The following is a 16,357-nucleotide window of genomic DNA, read 5'->3' on the forward strand; positions in this document are numbered from 1 at the left end:
GGCAAAATGCAGCAGCTCTTTATTAAAAAAGCAGAGCAAAACCCAGTATGAAAAATCACAAACATAAACCAACCAGTTCACTCAAAAGTTCATTTTCCAGTTGCCTCTTAAACCATGTACCACAAGTTCATCTCCCCCACCACACTCTCACTGGAGAAACTAGCAGGAGGCTCTTATTGTGCTGCCCTGACAGAGGCCTCAGCTGCCCCCCATTCAGACCTTCACATCCCTTCCCTTTCTCAGGCCACGTGAGGACTCGTGGTGCTGGGAAAAGGAAGCACCTTCTCCCCTTTGCGCTCTGAGAAGCAGCTCCCCAGCGGTGAGTCACAAGCACCTTCTCCTGGGTAAGGCCCAGAAAATGGCACTGTCTGCTCCACAATCCTGAGAAGCCAGCAGGACATTTTTGCCATCTGTCATACCGGAATGAAATTCGAATGCATTTTAGCCACAAGAACTCCAGCCAATGGTTGCAGTTCACAGTGAGGAAGCACAGATGCTGACCCCCAACATCCCACCCCACCCTTTCCATGCCAGTCAGTGTGGTATAGGCTTGAACCATGGCCAAAGCCCAGCTGCCCAACATGGATACGGACAGCCACTGCACAGCAGTCTCCCTCTGCGTAGCTGTTTCCATACATAACAAATGCGCATCTACCACCCATTGCTGCAGCCAGAGCTGTGGAAGGTAAAAGAGCCAAAGTGTGCCCAGCCAGCTGCTGCTTCCATCTGTAAGCAATGGGTATGAAAGCACAGCTGGGTAAGATCTGGTGTTTGCAGCAGCTTCAGGACCCCATAGGCAAAGGAAATGGCACCCACCTACACAGAACTGTAAACACTGGTGTCTGTCATTCATCAGGTTTCACTGTTAACAGCCCTGGCATCCAGACAAAAGACTTCAGAAGGAGCGCTGCCCAGGGAACATACAACCCCCGGTAACACAACAGGGCATGCCGACAAAAGAGTGGTGCTGTATAAAAGGACACAGAAACTAGTTCAAATGCAGTAGCAGTGCAGGGGAAGGGCCCCACATAATGAACTCAGATCCACGAGCCTCTATCCCAGCCCTGGATGGTTGTTTCCTCCTCTCCTTTATGTGGCTGGGAGCAAGAGTTCGGAAGAGTAAGAACAATTTTCTGTGTTTTCAAGCCTTTGTGTCACCCCACTCTGACAAACTGTCCCACTTAGAAGAGGCTGTACCCGAGTTGCTCACCCTCTTCCTGACAGCAGATATCTGGATCCCTTAAGCCACACTCTTATTTCCTAGAACTGTGGGTTCCCAAGGAGGAGCCCTGAACATATGCCATGATGGCATTCTGCAAGAAACTTGCTCGCTGGGCCTCTTCTTCCCTCATCCTGGAGATGTCAGCCTCTTTCGTTCTCAGCTTCTCCAGCAGCACAGAGATTTCACTTTCTTTGTCCAGCAGTGCCTCACGGTGAATACTTGATAGGGCTGTGAAATAAGAGCAGCATTCGAAAATTAGGGTGCCCTAGAATAGACAGAACATGTTACAGGCAAAGGCAACAGAAGCAGGATGATCACAGGCACACGAGAGAAGCTGTATGAGACAGCATGAGAGGTTTTGCCACAAAGAAGATGTTACACTTGACTGTGCAGGAAATCCAAACACTTTGCTTGCTGTGCAGCTCTGGGTAGTTATCTGAGTCTTGCTCTCTATAAAGTGAGGACAAGAGTCCCTGCAGATACATCAGGATGGAGGGTACAATTCACAACTGTACGCACAGGCAGGAAGCACTGCTGTCACCACCTGTAAGTGCAGCTCACTTCCAGGCCCAATGCTGGATAACTCAGCGTTACCACTTGAAGCATGAAAAGATCCATCACCTTTCAGCTGTCTTTCCAGGGCTGCAATCTTCTCTCTCAGCCCATCCTGTGCTGTGCGTTCAGCTTGCAGGTGTCCAATGTGCTCTTGTAATTCCACTTTCACTTTATTCACTTCTGTCACTTTCTCCTCTTCCTTACTCTTTAGGTCCTGACACACAAAGGAAAGCCCATGAATAACCAAACAACTTCAGCAACTTGGCCCTGCGGTGACTGCATCTCTACTCCAGTCCAAATTACCTGCTGAAGTTCCTCTAGCCGCCTTCTGAGTCCATCAGCATGCAGGCTCAACTGATTGGCTTTGGCTTGGGCTTCAGCAATCATTTGTTTTTGCTTAATGCAGCAGTACTGAGCTTCATTTCGTGACTCAGTCATCAGCCGCAGCTTCTCTTCTAGGTGTTCTAGCTGTTGCCGCTGTAACACACAAAGGAAAATAGATCAGTTCCATTCCATTCCTGCAAAGGGACTCTCAGCTTTTTGTTGTCAACTGAGCAAACCCTTGGTTGAGTCAACTGGCACTGAAGAACAAGCACAGGACTTAGCCATAACAGATAAGGCACTTCGCCCTTGCATTCAGGGGTAAATCTAAGCTGCTTTCTGTTGCCAGTGAAAACATTCTGGTGGAGACGCTGCAAGGCCAATTCACTCACTGAGAAACAGAGGCATGTCCTTGGCAGAAGCACCAACGCCACTGCCAACGGTTACAACTAATGCTCTACCTTCACTTCCTCTGTATCCCAAATGGCTCTGAAGCACTGCTACACGCAGCTAGGCAACTGCTGTGTCCCACCACACACAAAGCAGCTTTTATACATTTGTAGCTCAGTAAAGCATTTTCTTTTGTGATGTTACATGTAAGTAAACACTTTAATAGCTTTGGTGTATTTTCCTTACGCCTTGTTCCCTTTCACAGGATGTTGACTTCATTGCCATTTTCACAAAGTTCGGTTCTACAGTGACTTTTAAATCCGGCAGCAGAGAAATTTCTGCAGGTGGCTACTAAATCCAGGGAAAGGAGCAGCCCATGAGAGCTGCTGTTAAATAGAAGGATTCACATCAGTTCTGTTACTACTGGGAAGCACGGAGCAGGTGGGGACAGTGGTTATGTTCTGGAGACAATTCAAAGCAGCCTTTTCAGAACTCCTTCCTCAGAAATCACACTACTTGCAGGCCAGTGAAACCCAGAGCAGGGAGTTACTCATCAGTTCCCCAAGACAAAAACATAGGCTAGGCAGACAAATTCACTCCTTCCCACAGAGGCAGTGTCCACAGACAGGTCTTGTTCTTACCTCCTCCAGCCGTGCCTGATTCCGGACTTTCATTAACTCCTCTTCGGCATGGCCTCGCTCAGCAAGTGCAGCTGCTTTGACTTGGTTCAGCTCCTGCCACAGAAACATGAAAGATAATTCCAGGCAAGAGAACCTGCATCCCTGCAACACTGACCAGAAAACATTAGCAGCTTCCCATTGCAGACAACAATGTAACACAGCTGTCTCTCTCACTCAGGGGCAGAGAAAACAAACGTAGGCTACATAACCTCTTCTCGCCCCAAGACTGACATCTAAACTCAATGAGAATTTCAGTTATATGAGGGCAAGTAATGGGTCAAGCTTTCCAAAGACAGGGGAATAGGAGAAGGCAGTGCTGGATCTAGCTGGGGGACAGATAAGGAAAACCAGGCTACACTACTGGGAACCACATGGGAAACCCATGAAGTCAAATCCTGGTAAGAATCTGACCATGTTCAATGGGATCTTCAGTTTTGTTCAATCAGATTCTAGAAATGTCTCCTTGGAACCTTCTCCTTCCTTAGTCCAAAGCAGTGAAAAATAATTTTAGCTGGTGAACTGCTATTTCCTGTTCCTCCCTACAGCACATGACAATCTTTACATAGGCCAGCTATGGAAGATTCCACAAACCTCCTCTGGAAGCCTTCTCCTGCCACTGCTACCTGAGCATTCCAAGATGCCTGGAGCATCCATTCTCACCTCCTCCAGAGCTATCCTGATGGCCTCCAGCCTCTGGATCCTGTCCTGCATGGAACGTTCACTGGTCTCAATGTGCTGTGTCATATGACCCACCTGCAAAGCAATAGAAACCATTTAAGCAAGTGCCAGAAACCCACTTGTCTCTCCAGGCATAGCAGCACGGCCATTTGGCATGAGATAGAGCATCCTCTCAGTAACCCATCTCCCACCAAAGAAGAACTCTTACCTCCCTCAGAGATCCACTAGGAAACTGTCATGCAGATAGAATCTGCCCTCTAGAAACTAGGAACTTCAGACAGAGATCCCTTCCAGGCCAAGAGGAAAGGTACAGAGTCCAAGCTCTGATCTTCAAGTGGTATTGAAACACCAGAGGTGCATTTTCTAGTTGTGTCTAAAATCTTCCTGGCCTATGTCTTTTCTTACAAGATTTCAAAATCTTCAGAAAAATCTATACGTATAACTTTATTTTTGAGAGATTCTACACGTCAATAGACACTCCAAAAGAGAATTGATCACAGCCTCTTGTCCTGTCCACACTCAGACAGAATCCCCCTGAAACATAACAGAGAAGGAACTGGCAAGCTGAACCCTGTTAAAGGACTGGTTGCATACAGCATGTATGCCTCAATTTCCTCTATTAAGGCATCTTTGTCAGCGAGCACCACAGGACTGCTTATTCAGAATTACCTCTATGCATCGCAAGCCTGATGCAAGGGCCAGCCTCCAAGCCTCTTTTGTAGAATCATGTACCACTCTGGTCCATACTCTTGCAAGCTACAAAATCTTACTAGCTAGTAGAATGTCTTGTCATCTCTTCAGCTAGGCTTTGGTTGTAAAAATGGCCTATTATCCCCACAGTTAAGACCAAGTCCACTAATTTTTAAACTTGTTTAAGAGTAGCTGACAGCAATGACCTCCAGTTGCACCTGCATGTCTGGATCAAAGACTAACCTCAGTGTGCTGCAGAATGCCCATTCTTACCTCTTTTACCCGAAGGGATTCCATGTCTTCAAGGCTTTGTTTAAATCTTTTCTTCTCCATTTCCAGGTGTTCTGCAGATTAAAAGCAGGCATATTGCAATTACAGCATTCATGCCACGCAGGCTATGTCTATACTCTATCACAAACACTTCTACCCATTCTCCTTGGCTGCCTTGCACCCATGGACAGCAATCCCAACCCATAGATGTCCATGTGCCGTTTCTGCTCCTCCACTCACCCTCAGCCCGCATGGCCCGCAGCTTCAGCTCTGCTGTTCTGTTTGTCAGGTCTTGTTTTACCTGGAACAGCTGATCCTGCTGAACTTTGCATTTCTTCTCCAACTCATCCACCTACAAGGGAATTACCACCACAAAGGATTTTCTCTTCCTATTAGCAGAGAAAGTTGGCTGTACAGAAAAATCAGCAGACACACAAACAAGGATCAAAGTAAAGAATGTATAAACAGAGCAGAAGTAAACCATGTCCAAACTCCCGCTTCTCAGCCTTGGACTTGCTTTCCTACCTGGTTTCTAAGAAGCAGATTTTTCTCACTGGCAGCAGACAACTCATGCAAAAACTTGCCTTCCCGAACAGCACCTTCCTGCAAACAGAGTCAAAATTAAGAACCTGTACTCACCTTAGTTCTTGCACTGCCAACCTACTCCATTCAACACCACATCCAGCTAAATCCCACCTACCCCATAAACACCATGGCTCCTCTTCACACCTAGCACTCACCTATCTCATCCACACAAGAATTTTTGTCATGGTAGCTGTGGTTAACCAGCTACCTGATGGTTGTAAAAGTCATGCTTGCCTACCCCATTCAGCATCCCCCAAATCTACACAAACCAGGCATGACCTGGCACCCTACTCTCAAACCTGACCAGGACTTTTCCAGCTGACCTGCTTCTGCTGCTGGAGCTCCATAAAGTGGCACTCAGCCATGCTGGCTTGTTCCTGTTTTACAGCATTCAGAAGTTCTCCCAAGTTGTGCACCTTCTGCTCAGACAGAGCCAGGGCAGCTTCAGTCATCTGCAGCCTATACAGAGAAACACTTTCCAGAGCCCTTTATAAAGGAGACGCTTCCAGTGAGCTCTCTGTGCCACACAGTACATGATGTTAATGCATATTTGGCAGTGGATGCCATCAGGCTTGCTAAATGAGGTATTTTAATTCCTGCTAGTGGAAGGTATCCCTGTCCATGGCATGGGGGTGGAATTAGATGATCTTTAAGGTCCCTTACAACCCAAACCATTCTGTGATTATTTTTTTTTGTTGCCCCTGGGAAAAAGACACTGCATATCTCTGCGCCCAACAGCCCCTGCAAACCACAAGTGACCTGGGACTTCTCAGAGCCTGGTGATCTGGTGCCTTGTTGCATTTTCCCCATGTTGTCTTCCATGAGCTGTTTTCCACACCTGGACCACTCCAGGATTTGCCCACTCTCACAGGAAAACAAAGCTAGCTACTTTACACCACTACAAGGTTGTTTACAATTAGGGATAGAATTTTAAACACAGGTAGCAGGAGTGATTTGCTTAATCTGTACATGAGGGACATGACCACACTGAGGCATGGCATGATGGAACTACCTTTACCCAACAGAACAGAACAAGCCAGGCTCATCGATGTTTGAAGTCTAATCACTGTCATGTGCACATGGCTTTACACAACCTAACACTTTTCAGGCAGCTCGACCTCATTTTTTCTAAGCGTACAGTCTTACTGGTCAGGTTCCTCCATAGCTGCAGTGGTTCTCAGAGGATATTGCCAACTGCCAGAGGAAGCAGGTACATACTCTTGCCAGGCTGTGAACTGTACAAGGAACATGTCCCCATCCCCACAATCCTTTTTTTTTTTTTAAATCTTTTCACCCTCTGTAATTCACTTGCTTTTACACCAGTGCACTGTAATTTTACTTAAAAGCAAGCTAAATATCTAGCACGGCAAACCCAAAGGCCTGATCTGACCATAATTTCTGGATGCTACTGCAGAACTAAGCGAAATAGTAAGCCAGGCGCTCTACAAGATTATCCCTTTTCTGAACGGTTCTGCTCAGCATTGCCTATACAGCACAGAACAGAGGGAAGGCTAAGGTTTTTCTCCTCCATACTTGGCTTTCAGTGAGTTCATAACAGAGTGCTGCTCATCCAATGCTTCCTGCAGCTGGCTGACTCGTGCTGCAGATATCCTGCATTTGGGGGGAAAAAAGAAAAGAAAGAAGGGAGGGGAAACCCAAACAGGTAATTTTTACCAGGAAATGGAGAGGACCCAGTTCTTTCAAAGAGCAGAAAGCATTCAGAAATACAACTCACCTGCCACTCCTGGCTATTTCTTCTCTCTGCTTATCTATAGTGTCCATCAAATCCAAGAACTGTGAACAAGGCAAACATCAGTAAGAAAACTAACTGCATCAGCTTGAAGCATTTACATTTCTCATCTTTCTCTTCCTAGTGACAGCTGAAGACAGGTCAAGCTGCTCTACTGAAAGCAAGCAAACTAGAGGTTTAATGGGTTCATCAGCATATCTGACTGAGGTAATCAACTATAGGTACTCTGCACCATTAAGTGTCAGAAGAAAAGCAGATATATTTCAAGGTTTTTACCACTTTGAAAACATCAAACCAGTTGCATAAGAACATAAAGCACAAACATGGATGAAAAAATCACTAGAACTCCTCCAGAATCCAGAGCGAATATGCTCAGCAGGGCATGTTTCCATACCCATACTGCTACAGATTTGATTCCTGGGCAACCTAGCTCAGAGGAAGGACCCAATTTACTAAACTATGCTGTGTGCCCACCCATAAAGATGCACCTGCAACTTCAAGTGCACAATAATCCTGTCACTGAGTGTTTCATGGGGACACTGAGGGAAAGCGTGGGATTCCAGCTGCCCCATTTGAACTGCCAATGTGTAAGATTGCTGACCTGCTTGGTCTTCTCATCCTTCAGACTCAAAACCTCCTTGCCGAGTACGTATGTTCGGTTCTGGGTCTCATTCAGGATAGTCTCACGGTCTTGGTTGTGATTCATGGCTTGTTCTGATGCAGAGAGAGCAGGAGAGCATGCACATGTTTCTAATACAACAGAGCAGCAGGCACTGCTGGAAGATGTAGCACTCGGGATAACACCTGGCTATCAGAAGCACGAGGACAGCAGCCCTTCTCAGGCTGGCCCAGGTAGAGAGACTGCTCCCACCTTACAGACACAAGGTGGGGCGGGTAGAACCAAAGAGAACAGTGTATATGGGGTTGTCAAGACCTCAGCCTCAGGAGAGCCATTCAACTCCACCGTAGGTAGGACAACAAAGGACATGCTGCACTGACCATATCCAAACTTGGCTACTCAGAGGCAAACTAGAGTCTCAAGTTCTCCCACATTCACATGACACAATAATCTCTAGTTCAATCCAAATTATTTTTTACCTCTTGCTGGTTAAAAGTAACGCTTCCAACTTAACACCATGTAAATGCTGTTGAGAAAGGGAGGGGAAGAGAGCTAGCTCTCTTCTGGAGCAGCAAGTGTCCTAAATCCCTCAAGTGGTGAAATGGCAGTTACTGATTCTTTCCTGTGCAATAAGTAATACTTACCGACAGCTTTCAGGATGTCACTAGGAACGTTGTTCCCAGCCAGCTCCAGCCTCTTCAGGGTCTTGTTGCTGTGCAGACAGTTCAGCAAAGCTCGGCCACCCAGAAGCCCAATATTATTCCAACGCAAATCTACTAAGACAGCAAACTTTCACCCCGGTAGCCACACATCTGCTGAAAAGCACAGGGCTCGAGAGAAACCATGCTCCCAATACATCTACAAGCATAGCAAACTGATCCCAGATGGTCTCAGCACAAACACAGATGAACACTATCTCCCTTTTCAAGATGCATGAGTGAGAGAGAACAACAGACAAAGCAGGAAAGGCAAGGATGAATCTTAAGTGCAGTGAAGCGCAGGAAGCCATCACAGTTCAAAAAGTACACAGATTAGCCTCTTTTCATCTCTTGAGCCTTCCTTCCACCACCAGAATCTCCCGATGAGAAAGAACTGGCACCAAGAACTGTGTTTTCCTCAAGGAAATTCTGGCAAAGTTCCTTACTAAGGGCAAAGCAAGTGTGAAATCTGAGTCTGGCATGAGGCACACCAGCAGCACCCATACATGGTAATGAACCCATTCCCTCCTCCACCAAGAACTGTTCTTCTCCAAGCACACAATTCTTCGTCTGCCAGTGTGGTTCCAGAGACTCCAGTTACAGTTCCCACTCTCCAAAGGCCATGGGGATGTGACCTTCTCCCTGCATAAAGCCTGCAAAGCACTCCAGACTGACAGGAATTGGGAATGACACTGACCAGCTAGCAGAGATCAGGGCAGGCTGCAACAAATCTGAAGATGTATGCATGTGCACACACATATATATGTAGGTGGGCAAAGAACTAGTCACTCTTACCCAGCTCCTGAAGGCTGGCATTTTGTTTCAGTGCCATGGCCAGATCTCCAGCCCCTTGATGGTTGATCTGGTTATTGCGCAGGTCTAGTTGCTGAAGAAAGTTGTTTGCTCCCAGTCCTTGGCAGAAAAAGGAGAATCCCTCCTCCCACACACCAAGGCTGTTCCATTCCAAGATGAGGCTAGGGAAAATCAGACAGGATGGGAGTTCAAGGAGTAAACAGACAGTTGCAAGAGGTCAAAGGACACCTGGATCACAGTACACATTTGAACATCCAGCTCTGCTAACTGACCCAGTTTCAAAGAGCAGGATGGTGCTAGGGCCTTGCATCCTCTAAAATGGCACCTCTAGTTCTCACTCCTTAACCTGTCCCATCCCTTAGAAGAAATAGCACCACTTGACATTCCTACTACCCCAACAAAAAACACCCTCGGCCCTTTTCTAACGTTGTGCACCATCTGGCAGGAATAACAGAAAGACAGGTAGATACAAGTTTTTACCTCCTGATGGATTTGTTCTGCCTAAGAAGTTTTCCCAAAGCCTCAGCTCCCACGTTTCGCAGGTTATTTCCCTGAAACAAAAGTCCCAGGTGGTCAGTAGGCTACGCCCTGCCCCAGTCCAGCTATCCCATCAAACACCACCAGCTGCACCCCAGCTATAATGCTGATTTCAACCTGCCAAAGATAGTTTACATAACACTTGTTTAATGTATCAGTCAGCTTTCCAGAAAATGAAAGACCCCGGGGGGAACGGTGAATACATACACCGCTAGTCTTACGAGGCATCACGACTGGGAGCTCACAAAAATCACAGAATAGCACAGGATCTGCACAGCCCACGATGGGATGGAAAATGCTGATTCTAGGTAAGCAGAACCACTTCAACACAAGCCATTAAAAAGGGCTCAGCTAGCACCAGCACAGATGGGAAAGAAAGGTGTAGTTTGGGACCGTAGATTCAAGGGAATAGCTATGTGCCAGAGGCATACAGACAGGAAGTCACTCTTGCAGTAGAGTGATCATCATTTCTGAAAGTGGGTGCTTAGTTCCAAGCCCAGAGTACCTGAAAGACGCAGGCAAGCTGGATAAACTCTACAGAAGTGCAAATCAAACAACTAGTAACTCACTGATTACTGCAGAGACCCAAAGGAAAGTGTACATGCGCCTCATTTGACCAAGGGATAACCATCAAAAACATATACGGTCATAACTTCCTATCAAAACAGAGTAACTAAATTAAAACGGGTAAAGACGAGCCACAAAGTAACTTTGGAAAGTCACAACATGGTGTTAAGGAGGCCAGGACTGAGTTACTCGGGAACAAGAGCTTTGCAGAAGGTACGTCTGCAGAACGCCCTGCAGCAGGGCCGCCTCAATTGGGACCCAGCTCCCGCTCCTGCTGCCTTCCCGCCTCCGCCTCCACTCTGTTCGAACAGACTCACCTTCAGATCCAAAGATTTGACTGAGGTGTTGGAGCACAGACCATGCAACAGAAGTTTTACACCTGAGTAGAAAAAAAAATAACCTGCCGGTTGCTGCTCCCGCCTGGGCACCGCCTGCGCGCGCTGCGGAGGGAGCGGCTCCCGGCGGGGCGGGGCGCGGCTCCGGTCCGGGCAGCGGCGCCGGGGGGAGCGCAGGTCACCGGCACCTCCCGGCGGCCCACGGCCGCACACCCCCGCCCCCTCGGGGTCGCCCCTCGCACTTCCGACGTGTAGCGGCCCGGTGCCCAGGTCCGGCCGGCTGTCGCCCACACCTCCCTGCACCGGCGGCCGCCGCCAGCCCTGGCCGCCCCGGCCCAGCAGCGGTGGGCGTGGGGAGGGCAGCTCCGGGGGTCGCCGCCCGGCGCAGAGGCCCTTCCCCCGGCCGTGCCCGGACCCCCCTCGGTCCCCCCACCTAGCCCGGCGTGAGGGGGCCGTCCGCCGGGGGAAGAAGCCACCGCGCCCACCTTCCTCGCAGAGGCCGCAGTCGCCGAGCGCCACCTCAGCGAAGGGCGCGGCGCCGGGCAGCAGCCGGCCCAGCGCGCCGCACGTCTCCAGCGAGAGGCTCTGCGCTGCCAGGTCCAGGCGGCCGCGGCCCGGCGCCGCGCCGAGCTCCCGCAGCCGCCGCAGGACGGCCTCCTGGGGGGCCACGCAGAGCCGCGCGTAGGCCCGCCGGAACTCCTCCATGGCCGGCGGCGGGCCGGCGGCGCCGCTCCGCCCCCGCGCCACGCGCTTCCGGGAGGCGGGGACCGGCGGCGCCATGGCTGAGCGGGGCGCCCGCGCCGATGGCTTCAGGAAGGTGCGGGGGAGGCGCTCAGCCGCGGGCGGCGTGGCGGGGGGGAACGCTCGGCCCCAGGCTGCCCCCGCCCCGCTCATCCTCTCGCTTCTCGGCGCAGGAGACCGTGGACCGGCTGCTCCGCCTGCACTTCCGCGACGGGAGGACCCGAGGTACCGGGGCGGCGGCGGGCGGGGCGGGTAGGGCCCCCGCCCCCACTGAGAGCTTTGTCGTTGCAGTTAACGGCGACGCGCAGCTGCTGATGGCGGAGATGCTGAACGTTTTCGTCCGAGGTGAGCGCGCCGCACCCGGGGCCAGCCTGAGCAGCCGGCGGTGCCGGTCCCGCCCCATCCCCCCCCACCCGCACCGGGGCTGCCCCCCCCACACACACAGCCCGGCCCGCCGGGCTCCAGTTCTGCCCCGCGGCCGCGCTCCCGAGGACCCGGCCCCCGAGGGACCCGCATGACAACGACACCCCCCCCCCCAGAGGCGGCGGCCCGGGCAGTGCGGCAGGCGAAGGCACAGGAGCTGGAGCAGGTGGACATCGAGCACCTGGAGAAGGTGCTGCCCCAGCTGGTAGGTGGCTGCAGGGCCCCCCTCCTCGGGAGAGGCGGTGGGGGGGGGCCGGTGATGGTGAGCCGCCTGCGGGTCTCCCCTTACAGCTGCTGGATTTCTAGCGGCCCCCGGTGTACGTGCAGCTTGCCAGCGGAAGATCCGGGCCTGACAGTGAACATCAGGCTCATCCTCAGAGTCTAGCTCTGGGAAGAACAGTCTCGACTTTTTCTCTCCCTGCTGTTTTGCCTCCCTCTCCTCTCTCCTTTACCAAGCACGACAGAGCACCAGGCAACCGCGCTGTCCGCTGTCGGTTGTGAAAAGAGGCTGCCGCACACTTTTTTCGGCCGGCTGAGCATGTCAGTGCCTTCTGCCTTGCTGCCTTCCTTCTTTCACAGTAGCCTGCACATTGCAGCTTGGTGAGATGCTGTTGCTTTTTTAGCTAATGTGAGAAATGGGTGCTTCTTCAGAGATGCATGGAAAGAGCTAATGGGTGGAAACATCCAAACTTCAGGATCTCATCGCCTCAGCAGGCAGCTGTGGCAGAACCTTTAGGTCCAGCTCCAAGCCTGTCTAATGAATAGGTTAACAGGAGCTCAGTCACGGGCTCTTGCCAAAGGCAGGTAACTGATCTTTATTTTATAAATAAACAGTGCCTGTCCCTCACTACCTTCCAGTATTTCTCCAGGGCTGTGACATCAAAGAATGCTCAGAACCTTTTAACTATTTGATAATTCTCAGAAGCTGCTTCCCCTCTGCTATAAATTTGTTCTCACAAAGAAACATCAATAAATTAAAACAGAGTCTCCCTCCCTTGTGTAGGCTTTTTGCTGCAATTAATCATCGAAAGTCAAGTTGCTTCAAAGACTTGCAAAGTTTCCCCCTTACCCACCCTCTTCTCTAAATCTTTGTGGGACGAAAGGAAAAAGGACAGAATAACAAACAGCATGTGTGAGAATCCCACATCATGGGACAGCCTGGCCCCACAGTCAGCTGGGGGGCCAGGGTGGGGGGGAAGCTGTGAAATAAGAAACCTTACACATGTAGGCAGGACCCACACAACTGAACCAGCTTTGTTGGGAAATATATAGCTGGCTGCATGAAAAGCAGCTGACACCAGTCTGTCTTAAGGATCACACACTCTGATGCCGGCTATCCATAGTCTTTATGATTAGTAATAGCCATTTTTTCCCCACATTGACAGCTGTAGCCAGCAGTGGCTCAGTAGGTCACTGTACTCTTTCAGCCAAGAGCTATCAAGGTCATTGCTTGGGACGCCAGCCACTTGGAAACTTCAACTAAAACTACAATTTAATACACATTCTGATGACAGTACCAGCTTAAGCAGTGCCCCATCCCTCTGCACTGCAGCTTCTTTGCCAAGACAGCTGTTTGTGCAGCTGTACAAAGAAACCAATGAAGGAACTGACCTAGTTCAGCCTTCAGCCCCACAACCATATGGTAAAAGACAGCAACAGCAAAAAAATGCAAGTAATACTACCTCTGAATGCCCCAAAACCCCAGGGACGAGTTCAGCTACTACAGCAGAAGTGACAGTGAAAGAAATCCAGTTCATGAGGTATCTGCATGTACTGTTCCATTGCAGGATAGGAATCCTTGAGGCAGCTACCTTGGTGAAAAGTCTGCAGTTTTAAATATTGGAGCACCTTGTCCCTCTTAAAGAATTTACTCCTACTTTCTTGCCTTTTCCAGATTTCGAATCCTCGTATCTCCCCCCATTCTGACTCCTACTGACACACAGGTCTCTGAAAACTGCTGCCCTAAAAAGGCTAGAGTTCACTTCCCTGACATACCTGGTCCATACACAACCATTCTTGACTGAAGAGGATCACCAATGTGAGTGTTAGTAGCAAAGCAGCATTTTAATAGCAGCAGCAGCTAAAACTAACTTTTCTTTGCAGAGGGAAAGGGGAATAAGACCTCTAGTCTAGCTACTGAAGGTACCAAATTTTCATTCTCTTGAAAGAGAAGTAGATTAAATCGGGTTTGATGCATAGCTGAATTACACAAGGGACAAGCACGAGCAGAACTCACTGAGATAGTGCACATTGTTAGCAACAGAAGTCTCCTAATCCTCAGCCCTGTACTTAAACCATGAAACTACCCCAGTAATAATGCTGCTGCTTGTGTCCCTAACCTTTTCCTTCTGTTTTCCCATATCAGGTACTTGCAGACAATAGTTATGGTCAAAACTGGTGGAATCAAAGTAGCTAAAAAAATCACTACTATTTGATGTCTATTTGATGTTGCCTGTGCTCTTAAAAAAAAAAAAAACAACAAAAAAAAACCTAGTACATCTGAAAGCACATTACAACTTCCTACCAACCAGACTGCTTCTGTTTATTGTAACACTGCAAATCAACAACACTAGCACAAGCATATCATCACCTATCATTAACCATGGCTATAAGCTGCCCCCTGATATATCCTGCATAAATTCTGTGAAATTAATAAGCCTGGAATAGCACTCAAACCAAGATACAGATAGTCCTATGGAGCATAGGCTCACCCCACACTTCATCCACTGAAGTAATAAACTTTAAACATTATTTTTAATATGTTTTGTTTTGCTGTAGCATGTCTTTTATAGCCTGTCAAGTGCTGGAAGGGCTTGCTTTCCACAGTAAGGATTTAGAGCAGCAGCTGTACATAGTGCTTCTGCATTCTTCACTGGCAGCAGCCGCACACATTCCCTGTTTATGTTTGGGTGTCATATAAGAAATCCATCAACAGTTTTGCTAAAGCATTCTGCTCCCTCTACTCTGAGTCTCCTTTTTCCTCTTCCACCTTTCTTTCATGCCTCCCCCTCCCTCTGAGTTTCTTCAAAGCATCTGGGAGCATTTGGAAGTAATTAGACCTGAAGGGAAATGTTGGCCAGGCTGGGAGACAATGACAAGTGCCAGGAACCCTGGGTGCCCTTTCTAGCCACTTTGAAGTTCATTCAGATGGTACAAAGCTCCATTTTACTTTGTTGAAAAAAAAATGGGAGGAAGGGAATGAGGCATGACAGGCCCATTGAAAAGGGAGCAGGTTCCTGTGAACTGACAGAGAAACTGAGTACTGGGGGAAGAAACATATCAAAGAGACCGACAAAAAGGCCTCCTATGGCCACTCTGCTTTATTACATCTACAAACTGTGCAGATGCACATGTAGTTCAGGCAACAGTTGTATATACAGGGAAAATGGAAAACATGTTATTACCGTAACATGGAACCCCAGCTGTCCAATGTGAATCACTGATCCATGGAGAAGACTTCAAATAAAATACAGCACCATGGCTACTGTGGCACTATAGAGTTCATCTCCAGTAAAAGCACAATTCTAACCAACAATATTCATCCCCATACAACATCTGCAGGAGGCGAAGATCTGGACTAGGGCTTCCCTCTGTACGCTAATTGCAGTGCAGAGAACAGCTGCTCCACTGTTGAAACATTCAGACCATAGAAGTCCATAGATGGAAGGTCACATGAAAAGACCCTTTTACTGGTTGTTTTTTTTCCCTTGCTGTAACTGTAATTACTGATGTTAATTACATGTAGTGAAAACAAAACACAGAGCTTGGGGCAGAAACAAACTCCACATGCATTCCATTAACAGATACCTGTGCTCTTCGTTAACAAGATTCTGGTGATTGAAAACAATACAAGTGCAGCAGACGAAGAGGTTCACAGGAAAAGCCTATTTGAACTGTTTTAAGTGACTTAAGCACTTCCTCTTCACTCACCTTCCAGCCACCTATGCTCAGAATTATCAGTAGCACTAACCCCAGCCAGCAATAAGCAGAGAGAAGTCTTGCTCTAGACAGCACTTAACTATTCAGTTTTACCTATTGGATTGTATCTTTCTGCTAGAATTCAAGCAGCCAGACTCAAGTTATGTCTGAAAGTAAAACTGGGAAGATTCGAATTTAAAAATATGGATAGAAACAAAGTCCTTCATAGAAAGAATATAGGAATTTTTTCCCCCTTAATTCTCTGGTCATATTATTTGCATGCAACAAACCTTAAATTTAACCTCTAACCTTGCTTCTGTAGTCACAAAGACCACAAATAGGACTTCCACTCCTCCAAAAGGCGCAACTGGCATCTGAAATAGCAATTTTCTATTTATAACTGATGTTCATACAGATTAGATCTCTCCAGCACCACCAACAATTTCTTACGTATTCTAAGTAGGTTCATCAGAAAAGGGGCACAGCTGACTGCTCACTGCTCCAGCAGCCCAGAATGTTTCATCTCTTTCCACCTACAAAACAAACATAAGAGCATTAAAACACT

The 16,357-nt window shown here is 48.6% G+C and overlaps 3 protein-coding genes across 8 annotated transcripts in view; 1 reads left to right on the top strand and 2 right to left on the bottom strand.

Annotated features, from left to right (window-relative positions):
* Positions 1–839: 839 nt before the first annotated feature.
* LRRC45 (leucine rich repeat containing 45) lies at positions 840–11,439 on the bottom strand. Of its 6 annotated transcripts, none has more exons than XM_037402361.1 (17): positions 11,196–11,439; positions 10,693–10,754; positions 9,752–9,822; positions 9,254–9,432; positions 8,405–8,536; positions 7,743–7,855; positions 7,127–7,185; positions 6,925–7,002; positions 5,715–5,877; positions 5,332–5,409; positions 5,047–5,158; positions 4,810–4,880; positions 3,829–3,921; positions 3,130–3,222; positions 2,081–2,254; positions 1,844–1,991; positions 840–1,450 (listed from the first exon to the last, which is right to left on the bottom strand). In XM_037402361.1, exons 1-17 carry the CDS (start codon positions 11,413–11,415, stop codon positions 1,254–1,256), a joined length of 2,043 nt encoding a protein of 680 aa, XP_037258258.1. In that variant the 5' UTR covers positions 11,416–11,439; the 3' UTR covers positions 840–1,253. The 6 variants fall into 6 exon arrangements, with proteins under 6 accessions (XP_037258258.1, XP_037258283.1, XP_037258267.1 ...); XM_037402386.1 differs by having other exon boundaries at positions 5,715–5,850; positions 8,405–8,533; positions 11,196–11,438; XM_037402370.1 differs by having other exon boundaries at positions 8,405–8,533; positions 11,196–11,438.
* CENPX (centromere protein X) lies at positions 11,402–12,870 on the top strand. Its single transcript, XM_037402561.1, has 5 exons — positions 11,402–11,527; positions 11,625–11,676; positions 11,743–11,796; positions 11,991–12,079; positions 12,166–12,870. The coding sequence occupies exons 1-5, from the start codon at positions 11,414–11,416 to the stop codon at positions 12,178–12,180; spliced, it is 324 nt and encodes a 107-aa protein (XP_037258458.1). The 5' UTR covers positions 11,402–11,413; the 3' UTR covers positions 12,181–12,870.
* Positions 12,871–15,160: 2,290 nt separating this feature from the next.
* Positions 15,161–16,357, bottom strand: part of ASPSCR1 (ASPSCR1 tether for SLC2A4, UBX domain containing) — a 48,823-nt gene continuing 47,626 nt past the window's right edge. The window contains exon 16 of the mRNA XM_037402419.1: positions 15,161–16,325. Coding sequence (XP_037258316.1) covers positions 16,312–16,325 — 14 coding nt within the window. The 3' untranslated portion in view covers positions 15,161–16,311. The remainder of the gene's footprint in view (positions 16,326–16,357) is intronic.

The sequence above is a fragment of the Falco rusticolus genome, chromosome 1 (genome assembly GCF_015220075.1).
Source record: "Falco rusticolus isolate bFalRus1 chromosome 1, bFalRus1.pri, whole genome shotgun sequence".
NCBI lineage: Eukaryota > Metazoa > Chordata > Aves > Falconiformes > Falconidae > Falco > Falco rusticolus.